At 35.4% G+C, this 18,745-nt stretch overlaps 1 protein-coding gene across 1 annotated transcript in view; it reads left to right on the forward strand.

The window, feature by feature from the left end:
- RSRC1 (arginine and serine rich coiled-coil 1) overlaps nucleotides 1-18,745 on the forward strand; it is a 300,250-nt gene that overhangs the window by 100,820 nt on the left and 180,685 nt on the right. The window contains exon 5 of the mRNA XM_027585584.2: nucleotides 13,085-13,258. Within this exon, the coding sequence (XP_027441385.1) occupies nucleotides 13,085-13,258 (174 nt within the window). The remainder of the gene's footprint in view (nucleotides 1-13,084; nucleotides 13,259-18,745) is intronic.

Raw genomic sequence — 18,745 nt, forward strand, 5'->3', positions numbered from 1 at the left:
ATCAATTCCTTTTTTAAAATTTTTTATAATTTTCATCTTTACAGTCATATGCCATCCCTTCATCGTATCAATCCTTATTTTGCACATATATGAGTCTTTCTTTAAAATTTTAGGAGGCACTTTCTTCTAACAGACCAAAATACACCCAAAATCTAGTGTGTGGAACTGATCTATGCAACAGCCTGATCATATTTGATCATGTTCTGTTTTTATTTGTTTTTATCTTTTTCTTTTTTTCCTCTTTCTTTCTTTTTTCTCTTTCCCTTTCTTTTCCCCTGGTTTCTGGTCTTTTCTGATTTGATTAGAGTATATTTTCTGGGGACGTTCTTAACCTGTTACCATTTTGTTCTCTCATTCATCTATTCTCCTCTGGACAAAATGACAAGATGAAAAAAATCACCTCCACAAAAAGAACAAGAGGTAGTACCGTCTGACAGGGACCTACTCAATATGGACATTAGTGTGATGTCAGACCTAGAGTTCAGAATCATGACTGTAAAGATACTAGCTGGGCTTGAAAAAAGCATGGAAGGTATTAGAGAAACCCTTTCCGGAGAAATAAAAGAATTAAAATCTAACCAAGTCGAAAGCAAAAAGGCTATTAATGAGGTGCAATAAAAAATGGTGGCACTAACTGCTAGGATAACTGAGGCAGAAGAGAGAATCAGCGATACAGAAGACCAAGTGATGGAAAATAAAGAAGCTGAGAAAAAGAGAGAGAAACAAGTACTGGATCACGAGGGCAGAATTCGAAAGATAAGCGATACGATAAGACGAAACAACATTAGAATAACTGGGATCCCAGAAGAAGAAAGAGAGAGAGAGTGGCAGAAGGTATACTGGAGCAAATTATAGCAGAGAACTTCCCTAATGTGGGGAAGGAAACAGGCATAAAATCCAGAAGGCACAGAGAACCCCTCTCCAAAATAATAAAAATAGGGCAACACCCTGACATCTAATAGTAAAACTTACGAGTCTCAGAGACAAAGAGAAAATCCTGAAAGCAGCTCGGGAGAAGAGATATGTAACCTATAATGGTAGAAACATTAGATTGGCAACAGACCTATCCACAGAGACCTGGCAGGCCAGAAAAGACTGGCATGATATATTCAGAGCACTAAAGGAGAAAAATATGCAGCCAAGAATACTATATCCAGGTAGGCTGTCATTGAAAATAGAAGGAGAGATAAAAACGTTCCAGGACAAATAAAAACTAAAGGATTTTGTAAATATGAAACCAGCCCTCCAAGAAATATTGAAAGGGGTCCTCTAAGGAAAGAGAGAGCCTAAAAGCAGCATAGACCAGAAAGGAATACAGACAATAAACAGTAACAGTCGTCTTACAGGCAATACAGTGGCACTAAATTCATATCTTTCAATAGTTACCCTGAATGTAAATGGGCTCAATACCCCAATCAAAAGACACAGGCTATCAGATTGGATTAAAAAATAAGACCCATCGATATGCTGTCTGCAAGAGACTCATTTTAGACCCAAAGACACCCCCAGATTGAAAGTGAGGGGGTGGAAAACCATTTACCATGCTAATGGACACCAAAAGAAAGCTGGGGTGACAATCCTTATATCAGACAAATTAGATTTTAAAACAATGACTGTAATAAGAGATGAAGAAGGACACTATATCCTACTTAAAGGGTCTATCCAACAAGAAGATATAACAATTGTAAATATCTATGCCCCTAACATGGGAGCAGCCAATTATATAAGGCAACAAATAACAAAAGCAAAGAAATACATTGACAATAATACAATAATAGTGGGGGACTTTAACACCCCGCTGACTGAAATGGACAGATCATCTAAGCAAAAGATCAACAAGGAAATAAAGACTTTAAATGACACACTGGACCAAATGGACTTCACAGACATATTCAGAACATTCCATCCCAAAGCAACGGAATACACATTCTTCTCTAGTGCCTGTGGAACATTCTCCAGAATAGATCATATCCTAGGTCACAAATCAGGTCTCAACCGGTACCAAAAGATTGGGATCATTCCCTGAAATTTTTCAGACCACAATGCTTTGAAACTAGAACTCAATCACAAGAGGAAAGTCGGAAAGAACTCAAATACATGGAGGCTAAAGAGCATCCTACTAAAGAATGAATGGGTCAACCAGGAAATTAAAGAAGAATTTAAAAAATTCATGGAAACCAATGAAAATGAAAACACAACTGTTCAAAATCTTTGGGATGCAGCAAAGGCAGTCCTAAGAGAAAAGTATATAGCAATACAAGCCTTTCTCAAGAGACAAGAAAGCTCTCAAATACAAATACAAATACAAATACGGTGTCCCTAACCGTACACCTAAAGGAGCTAGAGAAAAAACACCAAATAAAGCCTAAACCCAGCAGGAGAAGAGAAATAATAAAGATCAGAGCAGAAATCAATGAAATAGAAACCAAAAGAACAGTGGAACAGATCAACGAAACTAGGAGCTGCTTCTTTGAAAGAATTAACAAGATTGATAAACCTCTGGCTAGGCTTACCAAAAGAAAAGAGAAATGACCCAAATCAACAAGATCATGAATGAAAGAGGAGAGATCACAACCAACACCAAAGAAATACAAACAATTATAAGAACATATTATGAGCAACTCGATGCCAGCAAATTAGATAACCTGGAAGAAATGGATGCATTCCTAGAGATGTATCAACTACCAAAATTGAACCAGGAAGAAATAGAAAACCTGAACAGACCTATAACCACTAAGGAAATTGAAGCAGTCATCAAAAATCTCCCAAAAAACAAAAGCCCAGGGCCAGATGGCTTCCCAGGGGAGTTCTACCAAACATTTAAAGAAGAATTAATACCTATTCTTCTGAAATTGTTCCAAAAACTAGAAATGGAAGGAAAACTTCCAAACTCAATTTATGAGGCCACCATTACCTTGATCCCCAAACCAGACAAAGGCCCCATCAAAAAGGAGAATTAGAGATCAATATCCTTGATGAAAATGGATGTAAAAATTCTCACCAAAATACTAGCCAATAGGATCCAACAGTACATTAAAAGGATTATTCACCACGACCAAGTGGGATTTATCCCTGGGCTGCAAGGTTGGTTCAACATCCGCAAATCAATCAACGTGATACAATATATTAACGAAAGAACAAGAATCATATGATCCTCTCAATAGATGCAGAGAAAGCATTTGACAAAGTACAGCATCCTTCCTTGTTCAAAACTCTTCAGAGTATAGGGATAAGGGGTACATACCTCAATATCCTAAAAGCCATCTGTGAAAAACCTACAGCGACTATCATTCTCAATGGGGAAAAACTGAGAGCTTTCCCCCTAAGGTCAGGAACACGGCAGGGATGTCCACTCTCACCACTGCTATTCAACATAGTATTAGAAGTCCTAGCCACAGCCATCAGACAATAAAAAGAAATCAAAGGCATCCAAATCAGCAAGGAGGAAGTCAAACTCTCACTCTTTGCAGATGATATGATACTGTATGTGGAAAACCCAAAAGACTCCACCCCAAAACTGCTAGCACTCATACAGGAATTCAGTAAAGTGGCAGGATATAAAATCAATGCACAGAAATCAGTGGCATTCCTATACACCAACAACAAGACAGAAGAGAGAAAAATTAAGGAGTCGATCCCATTTACAATTGCACCCAAAACCATAAGATACCTAGGAATAAATCTAACCAAAGAGGCAAAGGATCTGTACTCAGATAACTATAAAATACTCATGAAAGAAATTGAGGAAGACACAAAGAAATGAAAAAACGTTCCATACTCATGGATTGGAAGAACAAACATTGCGAAGATGTCAATGCTACCTAGAGCAATCTACACATTCAGTGCAATCTGCATCAAAATACCATCCATTTTTTTCAAAGAAATGGAACAAATAATCCTAAAATTTGTATGGAACCAATAAAGAACCCGAATAGCCAGTGGAATGTTGAAAAAGAAAAGCAAAGCTGGCAGCAATTCCGGACTTCCAGTTCTATTATAAAGCTATTATAAAGCTGTCATCATCAAGGCAGTATGGTACTGTCACAAAAACAGACACATAGATCAATGGAACAGAATCGAGATCCCAGAAATGGACCCTCTACTCTATGGTCAACTCATCTTTGAGAAAGCAGGAAAGAATGTCCAGTGGAAAAAAGACAGTCTTTCCAACAAATGGTGTTTGGAAAATTGGAGAGCCACATGCAGAAGAATGAAACTGGACCATTTCCTTACACCACACCCAAAAAAAGACTCCAAATGGTTGAAAGACCTAGATGTGAGACAGGAGTCCATCACAATCCTAAAGGCGAACACAGGCAGCAACCTGTTCGACCTCCGCCGCAGCAACTTCTTCCTAGAAACATCGCCAAAGGCAAGGGAAGCAAGGGCAAAAGTGAACTACTGGGATTTCATCAAGATAAAAAGCTTTTGCACGGCAAAAGAAACAGTCAACAAAATCAAAAGACAGCCGACAGAATGGGAGAAAATATTTGCACATGACATATCAGATAAAGGGTAGTATCCAAAATCTATAAAGAATTTATCAAACTCAACACCCAAAGAACAAATAATCCAATCAATAAATGGGCAGAAGACATGAACAGACATTTTTCCAAAGAAGACATCCAAATGGCCAACAGACACATTAAAAAGTGCTCAAGATTGCTCAGCATCAGGGAAATCCAAATCAAAACCTCATGAGATACCACCTCACACCAGTCAGAATGGCTAAAATTAACAAGTCAGGAAATGACAGATGCTGGCGGGGATGTGGAGAAAGGGGAACCCTCCTACACTGTTGATGTGAATGCAAGCTGGTGCAACCACTCTGGAAAACAGTATGGAGGTTCCTCATAAAGTTGACAATAGAGCTACCATACGATCCAGCATTTGCATTACTGGGTATTTACCACAAAGATACCAATGTAGGGATCCGAAGGGGTACGTGCACCCCAATGTTTATAGCAGGAATGTCCACAATAGCCAAACTGGAAAGAGACAGGATGTCCATCGACAGATGAATGGATAAAGAAGGTGTGGTATATATACACAGTGGAATATTATGCAGCCATCAAAAGGAATGAGACCTTGCCATTTGCAACGACGTGGAGGGAACTGGAGGGTGTTATGCTGATTGAAATAAGTTAATCAGAGAAAGACATGTATCATATGACCTCACTGATATGAGGAAATCTTAATCTCAGTAAACAAACTGAGGGTTCCCTGAGTGGTGGGGGGTGGGAGGGAGGGAGTGGCTGGGTGATAGACATCGGGGAGGGTATGTGCTATGGTGAGTGCTGTGAATTGTGCAATACTGTTGAATCACAGATCTGTACCTCTGAAGCACATAATGCAATATATGTTAACCAAAAAAAAAAAAAAAGAAGAAGATAGCAAGAGGGGAAGAATGAAGTGGGGGAATCAGAGGGGGAGATGAACTATGAGAGACAATGAACTCTGAGAAACAAACTGAGGGTTCTAGAGGGGAGGGGGTGGGGGGATGGGTTGGCCCGGTGATGGGTATTAAAGAGGGCACGTTCTGCGTGGAGCACTGGGTATTATGCACAAACAATCATGGAACACTACATCAAAAACTAACGATGTAATGTATGGTGATGAACATAATAATAAAAAATTTAAAGAGAAAAATAAATAAATAACAATATAAAGTAAGCTAGAAAAAAGAAAATGTTATTAAGAAAATCATAAGAAAAATACATTTATAGTACTGTACTGCATCTACTGAAAAAAATCTACATATAGTGGTCCAGCACAGTTCAAACCTGTGTTAAGGCTCAAGTGTAGTTGCTTTGTATGGATGTTGATTCCTTTTGTTGTTGTTGTTCGTGATAATGTGCAGAATTTTCCTGGATCAGCAGTAATAGGCCATTCTGTGAATGGCCTGAAGGTTTTAGGTGACTTTACAAGGTTTCTTGAGTGTCACTGTACATTATTAATACAGTGAAATGGAGTTTCTTTAATAAATGGGGAACTTTATGGGAAAAGTTAAGTTTGTTTTCAGATCCTTCGATGACATCTTGTTTTATGGAACCCTGAGCCACCAGTGGACACTTCCCTTTCCATACTATATTTCTTTCTTAGAGTGTACATTCTTTAAAAAAAACAAAATTCCCGTGCACCTGGGTGGCTCAGTCATTAAGTGGCTTTCTTCAGCTCAGGTCATGATCCTAGGGTCCTGGGATCGAGTCCCATATCGGGCTCCCTGCTCAGTGGCAAGCCTGCTCTCCCTCTCCCGCTCTCCCTGCTTGTGTTCCTGCTCTCACTGTCTCTCTCTCTGTCAAATAAATAAATAAAATCTTTAAAAAAAAAAAATTCTTCCTGTGGTTATGGTTTTAGCTGGATTTCATTTGGGTGTGAAAGTAGATATCCATGTTCAAAATGTCATTCTGACATGGAATTCATGTTAATTTATTCAATGTATAATTTTAAAATTTAACTTAAGTATAGTTTTACTTTATGGTAAATATAGTTTTTATTTATAGAACTCTACTTAAGAGACTTTGAAGTATTGGTGTTATTTTTTTTGAAAGATAAAATATTAGGATATTTGTTTTGATTACATGTGTTTAGAACTTATTAGCCAATTAAAAAACTTGACGTATTGGTTTTTGAGGGCAGTAATTCATTTTATGTAGGGATGTTATGGTGATTGTTCCTATTCTGTAGATATTGAAAGCATTTATCTGGTATAATAGGACATCTTGCTGTCCATTTATTGCTTATATATTGTGTGTTCTAGAGTGCCACATTTTTTATCAAATGTTTCTTTGCTTTATAATATATCTCCATTTTGGTTATGGTACTCTAGAGACTTCTAGAGTGATTTATCAGAAGGGTATTTATTTAAGGAACGAGGGACAAATAATATCTTTAATTTTAGTGTAGTTTCTTTAACTTTTTTGTTTGGTCAGGGTAGGAAATCTCTTTACTGTGATCTGATCCTTTCTTCTTGATGGAGAGCCTTCATATATATAGTTAAAGTTACTTAATAAAGTAAATGGAGTTGTTCATATGTGTAAGATATTATATAAAGTAATTCTAATGAGAAGTAATCAGCAGCCTAATTTACTTTAAATCTTTGTTTGAATTTTGTGGTCCTTTTAAACATCCTTTAATGATGTTATTTTGCCTATATTTTGGACTTAATCTTTTCCCCATGTATCCTCTCTGGAGTCATTTTTTGCTTCTTGTAGCTTATAAGCAAAATTAAGAGGCCTACAATATGATAATTAAAATAAAAACATTAAAACATTAGAGGGGAAAAGCTCAGTAGCTTATATTGCGTACTGTGATATTTTAAAACTTCTTACTTTCTTTAAATTTGACATCATGGATGGCTTAACTTACAGATCTGCTGTTGCTATCATAGTTCTTTGAGCCACATCAGCGACATTCCAAAATGGCATGGGTTGCATATATTCACATATGGTGAATAATGAGCAAGATGTTTTGGAGAATGGCAGTCATAGGTTTTCTACAGCGTAATCTTTGTGTTAGGAAAATCCATGAGATGAGTTTGGAGATAATTGTGTGTTTTTTATGAATTGAGGATATTGGGAGGAATAGAGATTTGGAAAGTAGGTGCTGTGGGAGGGTGGGCAGATAGTAATTGATAGAAGGCCTCTAATTGTGGTATCTAGCTTTGCTGTGATGGTGATAGAGTAATCCTACTTTCTGGTTTCTCTGGGGCAGTGCCAATTTAGGCCTGTTGTCTTTATGTTACTGTGCCCTTCTTGACTCTCAAAAATATCCCCTTTTATTCTTCAAAAGCTTGTATGATAGGTGATGTGATTTTCTTGTTAATAGCAAATCTGTGAAGACCATGTATTTGGCTTCTGTGGGTTTCCTGTGAAGACATGGATTGTTGTCCAAGGTTATTAGTCCTTACCTTCCTGTATAAAAGAAATATATTGAGACTTGAGTAATCCTTACACCAGCTTTAAGATTTTAAAGGTTTATCAAAATCAAAATGCTGCTCTTTACTGAATTAGCTATAGCATGAGGGAAACATACTTAATATGCTTCCGATTCAGATTTTACTCATTCATTCAGATTAGCACATCCCTAAGTTATGTCTTTCTCGGTGCCTGCCTGCTCTCAAATCACTTGTCTGCTATCTCTCAATTCAGTTAGGTAACCCTGAAAGGTAGTTATTATCCCCCTTTTGTAGATAAGGAAACAGATGCCCAGAGAGGAAATAACTTGTTTGAGGACACCAGTATATAAGAAATCCTTTATTTTTTTTTTAACTTAATACTTGTATAACTTTGGGTATATTAATAGCAAGTACATCTGTTTTTTAAGATACAGTGAAAAAACATGATTTCACCCAAATCCACCTCATTTGTAAACCACAAATGGTTGCACATTTTTGTCAAACAGTGTATTTTTTTTACAAAAGGGCAAACCACTAAGAAATGAGTTTACATTCAAGATTCATTAAAAAAGAGAAACTTAGTTTTGTTGTTAAAGTTTAAACTATGTTAACTTGTCTTTTATACTCTGCATTTTCACTAGTTAAATGAAAACTAATTGCAAGAATCATTTTGGTCATGAACAATGTAGAACCAAATTAAAATAATATACTCTGTGTATATACATAAAATATATATGTATAGTGGTTGAGGCTCTCACAAAAAAGGCCCCTCTCCATTTTTATTATTATTACTTTCTTTTAATAGAAAACTATAAATTTTTTATGATTATTGGTTAAAGATTTTAGAATAATCTGTTAAAATTTCTATATAGTCACATATAATAGATTTAATTAGAAATGAATAAACTAACATTTGTGGGGGAAATTAATTGTCAGGATAAATTAAAACTTTATGTGGAAAGAAGTCCTATGTCAAAATTAAGAGAAGGAGCAATCAAACTTAGAAAATGAGAGAAATTTAATTTTTATAAATTAGGATAATAAACCCATGTTTTCATCGTAGCAAGAAATATTGTAACTTCTCAAAATCATATATTAAAAAATGTGTGTGACTTTATCATATGATATTGCTCTTCAATCACTGAGTAAACCAGTTAGGGATGAAAGAAGATAGGCATTAGTATCATTGCAACCCATGTAATTCTCTTCAAGACCTACATGTGTCCTAAATACCCAGGTCTCATTTATGCAATCTCTCTATCATCCTTTGGGGGAGTAATTTGTGTTTGCTCTTTTCTGTTTTGCTTGTTTAGTCTAGCTGAGGATTTACCAAATATGTAGGTATTCTCAGAGAACCAGATTTTGGCTTTTTTTCATTATTGCTTTCCATTTTATTGATTTTTGCTCTTTAATGTTTCCTTCCTTCTCCCTACTTTGGTTTTACTTTTTGCTCGTCTTTTTCTGGCATCTTAAGATGAAACCTTAGGTATTTGATTTTAGAACTTTCTTCTTTTTTAATATAAACATTTAAAGCTATAAGATTACCTCTAAACATTGCTTTTAGCTCATCTTATAAATTTTCCTATATTGTATTTTCACTGTCATTCAGTTCAAAATATTTTCTAATTTTTCTTGTGATTTCTAATGAATTATTTAGAAGAGTATTTAATTTCTCTGTATCTTTTTCTAGATATTTTATTGTTATTAAACTCTAGGTTAATTCTGTTGTGGTCAGATAAACATTTTGTATGATTTCTACTTATGAATTGATCCTTTGATCATGATGAAGTATCTTTTTTTTTTTTGGTGATACCTTTTAGTTTCTTAAGTCTAATTTATCTGATATTAATATATTCATTCCACCCTTCCTGTGCTTACTGTTTGCATGATATATCTATTTTTAGCCATTACTTTCAACCTGTGTCTGTAAATTTAAAGTAAATATCTTGTAGATAGCATGTAGTTGTGTGTTGCCTTTTGATTCATTTGGACAAGTTTTTTTTTTTTTTTTCTTAAGAGAGAGAGTAAAGGGGTGGAGGGGCAGAGGGAGAGGGAGAGAGAATCTTAAGCAGGTTGCCCTCCCAGCACACAGTCCAACTTGGGGCTCATCTCACAAACCTGAGATCATGACCTGAGCCGAAATCAAGAGTCAGACACCTAACCGACTAAGCCACCCAGGCACCCTAGGACAAGTTCTTCTTCTTCGTCTTTTTTTTTTTTTTTTAAGATTTTATTTCTTTATTTGACAGAGAGAGAGATAGCAAGAGCAGGAACACAAGCAGGGGGAGTGGGAGAGGGAGAAGCAGGCTTTCCGTGGAGCAGGGAGCCCAAGGTGGGGCTCGGTCCCAGGACCCTGGGTTCATGACCTGAGCCGAAGGCAGACGCTTAACAACTGAGCCACCCAGGTGCCCCCCCTTTTTTTTAAAGAAAGACAAGCTGTTTTTAATTAAGGTATTGATTCTATTAATATTTAAGATATTTATTGATATATTTGGATTTAAGTCTACCATCTGATATATATCTATTTTATTTTATATGCATACTTTAATGTATTTTGTTTTATGTATTTTATATACACATAATATTTATTTTATATAATATATTATTTTATTTTAAATTTTTGTTTGTCCCTCTGATTTTTCTTTGTACCTCTTTTCCAGCCTCCTTTTGGATTTAATGAATATTTTTAAGAATTCTTGTTTATCTCTTCCTTTGGCTTTTTAGCTATACATATTTGCATTTCTTTTTCTAAGTATTACATAAACCCCCTTACCATTTCAGTGTACTTAGAGTTACTCTTTCACCATTCATATGAAATATAGAAACCTTATAACTGTATAGGTCTCCATTTACATGCCATGTATTTTATTTTATAGAGATTATATGTATTATATCTACCTTCATTATAAGCTCTACAATGAAACTGTAATTTTTACTTTAAGCCCACACATGTGCCCCCCCACACACATATGTATTTTTTTTTTAAATAGTCTCCATGCCTGACAGGGAGCCCCATGCAGGCCTCAACAACCCTGAGATCAAGACCTGAGTCAAGATTGAGAGTCAAACACTTAGTGACTGGCACTCAAGCACATATATATATTTTAAATAAATTAAGGGAAGTAGTTTTTTAATATTTCCACATATATTTAGTATTTCCAGTGGTCTTCATTCTTTCCTAAAGATCCCAAGTTTTCATCTGTCATCATTCTCTTTAGCCTTCTCTTTAGAACTTAATGTGATACAGATTTACTGTTGATGATTATGGTTTATTCTTCCCTTTATCTTAAAAATGTCTTTATTTTACTTTCATTTTTTGAAGGATATTTTTGCTAAAAATAAAATTCTGGGCTGATTTTTTTTCTTTCACCATGTTAAGAACTTCATTCTACTGTCTTCTGATCTCCACTGTATCTGATGAGAAGCCAGCAGTAATGGATATCATTGCTCTCCTTCCTGCTTGTAATGTGTCAGTTTTTTTCTGAATACTTTAAAGATTTCTCTTTACTTTTAGTTTTCATCAGTTTCATCAGTAGTCATGGTTCTCCGTATTCATCTTGGCATTCATTAAACTTCCAGGACCTGAAAATTTGTCTTTCACTAAATTTGGGGAAATTTTGGCCACCACAAAAAAGTTGTTTTCTATCTTATTATGTTCTCTACTTTTGGGTTTAAATAAACATGTTAGACATTTGGATATTGTCACAGAGATCCTGGAGGATCTGTTTTTATTATTGACAGTCTTTTTTTCTCTTAGTCTGTTGGATTGGGTAATCTTGATTTGATTTATTTTCAAGTATACAGATTCTTTCCTCTGTTGTTACTAATCTCATTAGTGGTTAGTAGATTTTAATCTCATTCAGCATAATTTAAATTTCAGATATTGTATTTTTTAGTTATAGAATTTCATTTTTTTTCATTTTCTAGTTTTTCTGCTGGGATTTCTTTATATTTATTGCAAATATAGTTATACTTTTTAAAAATCCTTCTGCTAATTCTAAGATTTGGCTTATCTCAGGGTTAATCTCCATTGATTATCTTTTCTCTTGAGATTGGATCACATTTTTCATGCCTTGTTGTATTATCTAGTAATTTTGGATATTATCCTGGACATGGTGAATGTCACATTTTTGAATACACTGAGTTCTGTTTTATTCCTCTAAAGAATACTGATTTGTTTGCTAGTTGTTTGTTCTAACAGGAAAGTTAGTTGAATTAAAATTATAAAAATCCTGTCTCTTCAGGGACATTTGATGTTTTCAATTCTTTTATCCTTAACTATCTGTGGAATTTTCCCCTCCTATGCATAATGTAGGGTTCAGCCTGGGATTTGAGTAGTGTTTACATAAAGAATTTTTGGCTTTCTCTTCTCACTCTTTTTTAGGATTCCCCTTTCCTTTTCCTTTTCCAGTGGTTGCTGAGTCTTTCTTCTGTTTTTTTTAGGACAAAAATCCTGAAGTTTTTTGTTGGAGTTGTAGCTGCCCTGAATGTCACAGAGTTAGCCTTGCCGTCAGAAAAGAAGATATAAAATGGGAAACTTTCTTATTGCTCTGTTCTTTTCCCAAGTGTTGGCCCCCTATAGAATCTGACTTCCTTTGGTCAGTATCCAAAAGTGCGTTTAGGTAGTTGTTTTGTATAGTTATCTATAAGATAAGTCTGGTAGAAGCTTTCTTTCAGTACTGTAAGCAGGATTTGAAATCTTTACTTTTTAAAAAAAAACCATAGTATATCCCAGCTCATACTGTCATTTAATACAAAGAATAGCTGGATAAGGGTAGAGGAGAGTAATAGTTTTATTGTAACAGATATAAGAAAAGAAGTTGAATAGATATGGAAGCCAAGATTATAGAGATAGGGAAGACACTATTTTTGAATACATTTAGATTTGTTATATTATTTGAGGAGACTTGAGTAATCAAGACTCAATTTGAACCTTTAAGACTTATACTCGCAGACATTTTTTGACTAAACCTTAATTTCCTCTAAAGTGGACAACATATACTTCCCTCATATCATTTCAATTGAGTATATTTATTCATAAAGAATCCTATACAGATGTTTACTTCACACAGTTATTTAGTTACCAAATCCATAACTAAAAACTAAATCCTTTTAGATAGTTTTTAATTTGCATTTCATAATACAAAATATACACTAAGTGAATGTAATAAAATCTACTTAATATAGGTCCCGGTCAAGACCTCGTCCACGGTCCCACAGTCGAAGCAGTGAAAGGTCCAGTCACAGAAGAACCCGTAGTCGATCTCGGGATAGAGAACGACGGAAAGGCAGAGACAAGGAGAAGAGAGAAAAGGAGAAGGATAAATGCAAGGATAAGGAATTACACAACATCAAACGTGGGTAAGTTGAAACAAATCCTAAGTAGTGATGACGCAGTGTGATTGCCATGACTCCATGGCAATATTCAGACTAAATTTTCATTCTCTGAGATTTTTCTTAGATGAACAAAAGAGGAAAATACATTAGGTAAAGAAGAAAGGATAAATCAAAATGGTCATCTCAGACTTTTACTGTGCTTCCTTTATATTCCTGTTTCCATTTAAGATTTATATAACAAATTTTAGAAACAAAATAAATGGCATGATCAAAGCTTAGTATGTCAGTAAAAGAAAATTTACATAATTCTTTAGGAAAATTCTACATTCAATTTCCTTACCATAAATATGATTTTACAATTCAAAGACTAGCTCATGATTAAAAGTGTCTATTAATTTATTGTAAAGCTGTTAGGGGAAAAGGGTGAAAGTAGAACGAAGGTAGGGAACCATGTGATTTACTATTGGTTAGACTTCTTTCTATATAGAATGGGACTTGACCACTGTTTGGGGTGTGTTTGTGGATATGTTAGAGTGAGTGTGTGTGTGTGTGAGACCCAGAATTTATTTTTTCTGGAATTGGTATTATTGAAACAATTAGTCTAACTTTGTCCAGTTGGAGGTTGAAATCCATTGATAACTGTTTGTTAAATTAGAAAATGTTAAAATGAAGCAAAATCTTGGTTTGTAGTTTGAATTATAGCTTCTTGTTTGTTTTATTCAAAACTGACATTGGGCTCTTTTATTATATAAAGTAGAACATCTTGGAATTTATCCCCCTTTGTGAGTCTTTCAACACCCCATGTATATTCACTGTAATACTTCAGTACAAAAGTGTTTATCTGTCATGTATCAGTTTTCAGTGTTAAATCAAAGAGCTTGTCAGGATCTTAAAGGTAGTTCCTTGAGATCTTGATTCTGTGAAGAATTAAGTTTATTAAAGGATATGGAACTCGTCTCTCATCCTTTTCTTTTTCACAGTTGTCTGTGTGTTTATTTTTTATTTCCAGATTTACAGTGATACTATATAAACCTGCCAGATTCTTTGAAATGATAAATGTGTGGTGGACTTTGGAAGAGGATAGTATTATTATATGACTTTCTTTTTCCTGATGACCTCACAACTTTTAATGCACACAGAACAGTTGTGGTCGTGCAAAATTCCGAGTTCTGCCTTTTTCTAGTTTTAAGGATTGTTGAATGTTATAGGAGAGGAGATGGGGTTGGATATCTGGCCATAGGATAGGGAGGCTGAGTTAGCTAGAGTGGTAGAGTGGAATTAAGATCAGAGAGGATATGAGAGAAATCTATTGAGAGAGGGAGAAAGTCAGAAGGATGATAGATTTTTTTTTTTTAAGATTTTATTTATTTATTTGACAGAGAGAGACACAGCAAGAGAGGGAACACAAGCAGGGGGAGTGGGAGAGGGAGAAGCAGGCTTCCCGCTGAGCAGGAAGCCCGGTGCAGGGCTCGATCCCAGGACCCTGGGACCATGACCTGAGCCGAAGGCAGACGCTTGCCGACTGAGCCACCCAGGCGCCCCAGGAGGATGATAGATTTGAAGAGAGGATAGAGAATAGCTTTTTGAGACTGGAAAATATGGACCAAGAGGATGAATAATTATGTCAGTCAAGGAACTGCCTTGCTCCTTGTCTCTTTTTTGTTTTCTTTTTCTTTTGGTTTATACTTTAGATGTTATGTGGCTATGAGAAGAGTGACTATGCTTTCTGGTAGTCATTAAATATTTGCTTTCCACTTCAAAATAATTACACAGTTGTATAAAATTTATATTACATAAAGCATTATTTTGGAGATTTTAAAGGTAAGAAAAATGAATGCATGGATAAAAAAGGGAGGTTGGGTGGTTTCAGGAAAGATTCTAATATGGTGACATCAGTCTTGAAAGTTTGGGCCAGTTTTACAGGTTAAACTCAGTGGCGATTATGTTCGAGGGACTAAATCCTGGATGACAGATTTACAAGGTAATAATGTTGTATTCTTCATTATTTTTTAAATCTCAACAAAGGGGATGAACAAGTTCAAAACAAGAGGTGTTAGTTGAAGGGCTCTGGGAACCAATGTCAAAAAACTGTTGAGTAGCTTGATTCAGTAATTTCCATGGTTTTAGTGGACCATAGTATAAGGTGGTGTATATCAGGATATTCTCTCTTGTGGTTTGTGCCGAGGACATCCAGATTCTTATCTTTTGGTATGATCTAAATCAGGAATTTTGGGGGGGTCACATACACATTTAATGATAGTATTTATATATGTACAGATGTACCCTGCTTTGCTTCAGAAATAATGTCTTTTTTTTTTAAGCTTATGTGTTTATTTCTTAGACCTGATTTCTTAAGCCATTCAGGGCTGAGAATATATCTTTTACTCTTTTGTATCACTTAGAGTACCTAATGTACATGTTAGTTGTTATTAAATATTGATTGGTTATTGATCAGATACACTCATTCATTCATTTGTTCGCTTGTTCAGTCAACAACATTTAAATGCCTTCTATTTATGAAGTACTATGTTGGTAACAAGGTCATAATAGTAGGCAGTCCTACTTGGAGAGTTCATGCAGATGGCAAAGTAAGCATAGATAGAAGATGTGTAAATCAGATGAATGTTTACTAGGAAGCTATGGAAACAGTGTATGAGTTAGAATGTTTTTGGCCATAATTAACAAAACCTAAACAATAGTAGCTTAATGCAGGGACAGCAGACTTCTTTGTAAAGGGCTAGATAGCAAATAATTTAGGCTTTTTAGGCCTGTGTCTCTGTTGCAACTACTGAACACCAAGGTAGCCACAGATAATGTTAAATGAATGATATGGCTGTATCGCAATAAAACTTTTATTTACAAAATGAGCAATTGGCAGATTTGGCCCACAGGTTGTAGTTTGTCAGCTTCTGGCTTAAACCTTCAGCACAATTTTTTTAGAGATTTATTTATTTATTTTATAGAGAGAGAGAGCGGGGAGGAAGGCAGAGGGAAGAGGGAGAGAGAAGCTCTGCTCAGCACAGAGCCCGATGCGGGGCTTGATCTCACAACCCTGCCATCACAGCCTGAGCCAAAGGCAAGAGTTGGAGGCTTAACTGACTGCACCACCCAGGTTCCCCCATGAGCACGTTTATTGCTAATAAAACAGAGAGTTTAGAGGTAAGCAGATTTGGGTACTTTTTAACTCTTCCAACAGGCCAGTCTTAGCCTCTTGGCTTTCATCCTTAGTCTTGATGAATTGTGGTTGCAAGATATCTCCATGAACATTAAGCTGTTTGGTCCAGACTAGTCAGCATGTCAGGGAAGGGCTCTCAGAAGAAGTGGTGAAGAAAGAGATGAGAAAGAACGTTATGTGCAAAGCCAACTTCATGTGGAAAGACTTAGAGGCAAGCAGGGGAGTATGGCATATTTGAGGAACTAAAGTCTAATGAGGCTTGGTTTAGAATTAAAGAGGAATAATGGTGAGAAATGAGTATTTGGAGTATCTTATAACTTAAGTTGGGAGTTAATTCTAAAGGCAGTGAGAAGCTGATGAAGTTGCAAGCAGGGTAATGATACGATCAGGTCTACATGAGATATGAACAAAATGCTTTGTTTCCCACGGACATAATAAGTGTTTTACATTTTAAATATATTTTCTAAGTATCAGGAGTTTTGCTAACCAGTTGACATGCATTATCTTATTTACTTATCATAATAGTCTCATGAAATACGAACTTTTATTATCCTTCATATAGATAAAAACTTGTAGTCATAGAGCTAGTAAATGGTAGAGTTAAGCTTCTAATTCATGTTTCCTGACAAGAGCATCTTGACTCTTAACAGTACATTATCCTCATTCCTGTAGTAATCCATAATCATTGATGATGAGATATAATGTTTGAGATCAAGTCATATGCTGTTGCTTAAACTTACCTAGAAAATACCTAAAGAGAACTGAAAGAATTTCTGTGCCTTATTTTTCTTTGATCAGGCCAGAAATCTGTCATTAGTAAAAGATTGGTTCTCTCTTTTCTCCCTCTTCTTTCTCACATATTTTCCTACAACAGCATTTCATATGTTTATTTAGAATTATATTTAATCAAAACCACAAAATTTCTAGTCCTTGAATTTATTTCTGTGATCATTTTGTGAGCTGTCTCTTGCCAAATGATTTTACCCCGCTGCTGAAAAAAAGTGGGTGGAGGAAAAAAAAAATTCACAAATCATATATTTAGGACTTATATATTAGTTCATTGTAGTTGAGCAACCCAAGAACAATATTTTAGCTTATGTTGCGCTAAATAACCTGGCTGCTTCCCACATAGAGAAGATAACACTTCTGCTTCTTTATGTATAACAATGTTTGTTTTTATCAATCCAGTTTGAAAATATCAATATTATATGAAAATTGATAGAATATAAAGCATACATTTATAAAATACAAATTAAGAAGAGTAAGAGTAATAATAGTAAAGGACTATTTTACAAATTGGGAAAAATAAAAGTGGGAGAGGAAGGAATGTGCAAGAATTTAATGAGCCTAATAATAAGGAAGAGTTTTTTATTAAACTTTTGAGGAAGAAGATACCAAATTAGATAATTCTGAAAAATCTTATAAATACAGCAGATAATTGAATATAGTTCTTGGAATTCCTGGAACATTTGAATGATTACATCTTATAGTGTTATAAATTGATCTTTTCATTTTATGAAGCTACTGAATAAGGAAGGCCTAATAAAAGCTGGGAGGGTATCAGGAGTTTGTAGGGACTAAAAGGTGTCTTCCCTTATAATACTATATGAAGGATTAATTTTTTTTTAAGATTTTATTTATTTGAGAGAGAGAGAATGAGAGATAGAGAGCATGAGAGGGAAGAGAGTCAGAGGGAGAAGCAGACTCCCTGCTCAGCAGGGAGCCCGATGTGGGACTCGATCCCGGGACTCCAGGATCATGACCTGAGCCGAAGGCAGTTGCTTAACCAACTGACTCACCCAGGCGCCCATATATGAAGGATTAATTTAAGAAAGACACCAACTGGGGCGCCTGGGTGGCTCAGTCAGTTAAGCGTCTGCCTTCAGCTCAGGTCATGATCTCAGGGTCCTGGGATCCAGCCCCATGTCTGGCTCCCTGCTCAGCAGGGAGTCTGCGTCTCCTTCTCCTGCTGCTCCTCCCCCTCCCCCTGCTCATGCTCTCACAAATAAATAAATAAATAATCTTTAAAAAAATAAAAAGACACCAACTGAGCCTTGTCTTAGATTTTCTAAAGATGGTTTAATGTTAATTTTCAGTGTTTTCTACATTTACACAATTTGCTTTTTCAGACTATTTTACCTTTAAACATTGATACAGATTTTTCTTGTTTTATTAGCTTCCCCCCAAATTTTTAAAACTTAAAATATTTATCGTATCATTAGCTATTTGTATTTATTTTATAGAAATGTTTTGAAATATGAAAACACATTTTATTAATAGTAGTTCTTACGTTGAAGTTGGACACAACATTATTTTGATAAGCACACTTATACTGA

The sequence above is a fragment of the Zalophus californianus genome, chromosome 1 (assembly GCF_009762305.2).
Source record: "Zalophus californianus isolate mZalCal1 chromosome 1, mZalCal1.pri.v2, whole genome shotgun sequence".
Lineage (NCBI taxonomy): Eukaryota > Metazoa > Chordata > Mammalia > Carnivora > Otariidae > Zalophus > Zalophus californianus.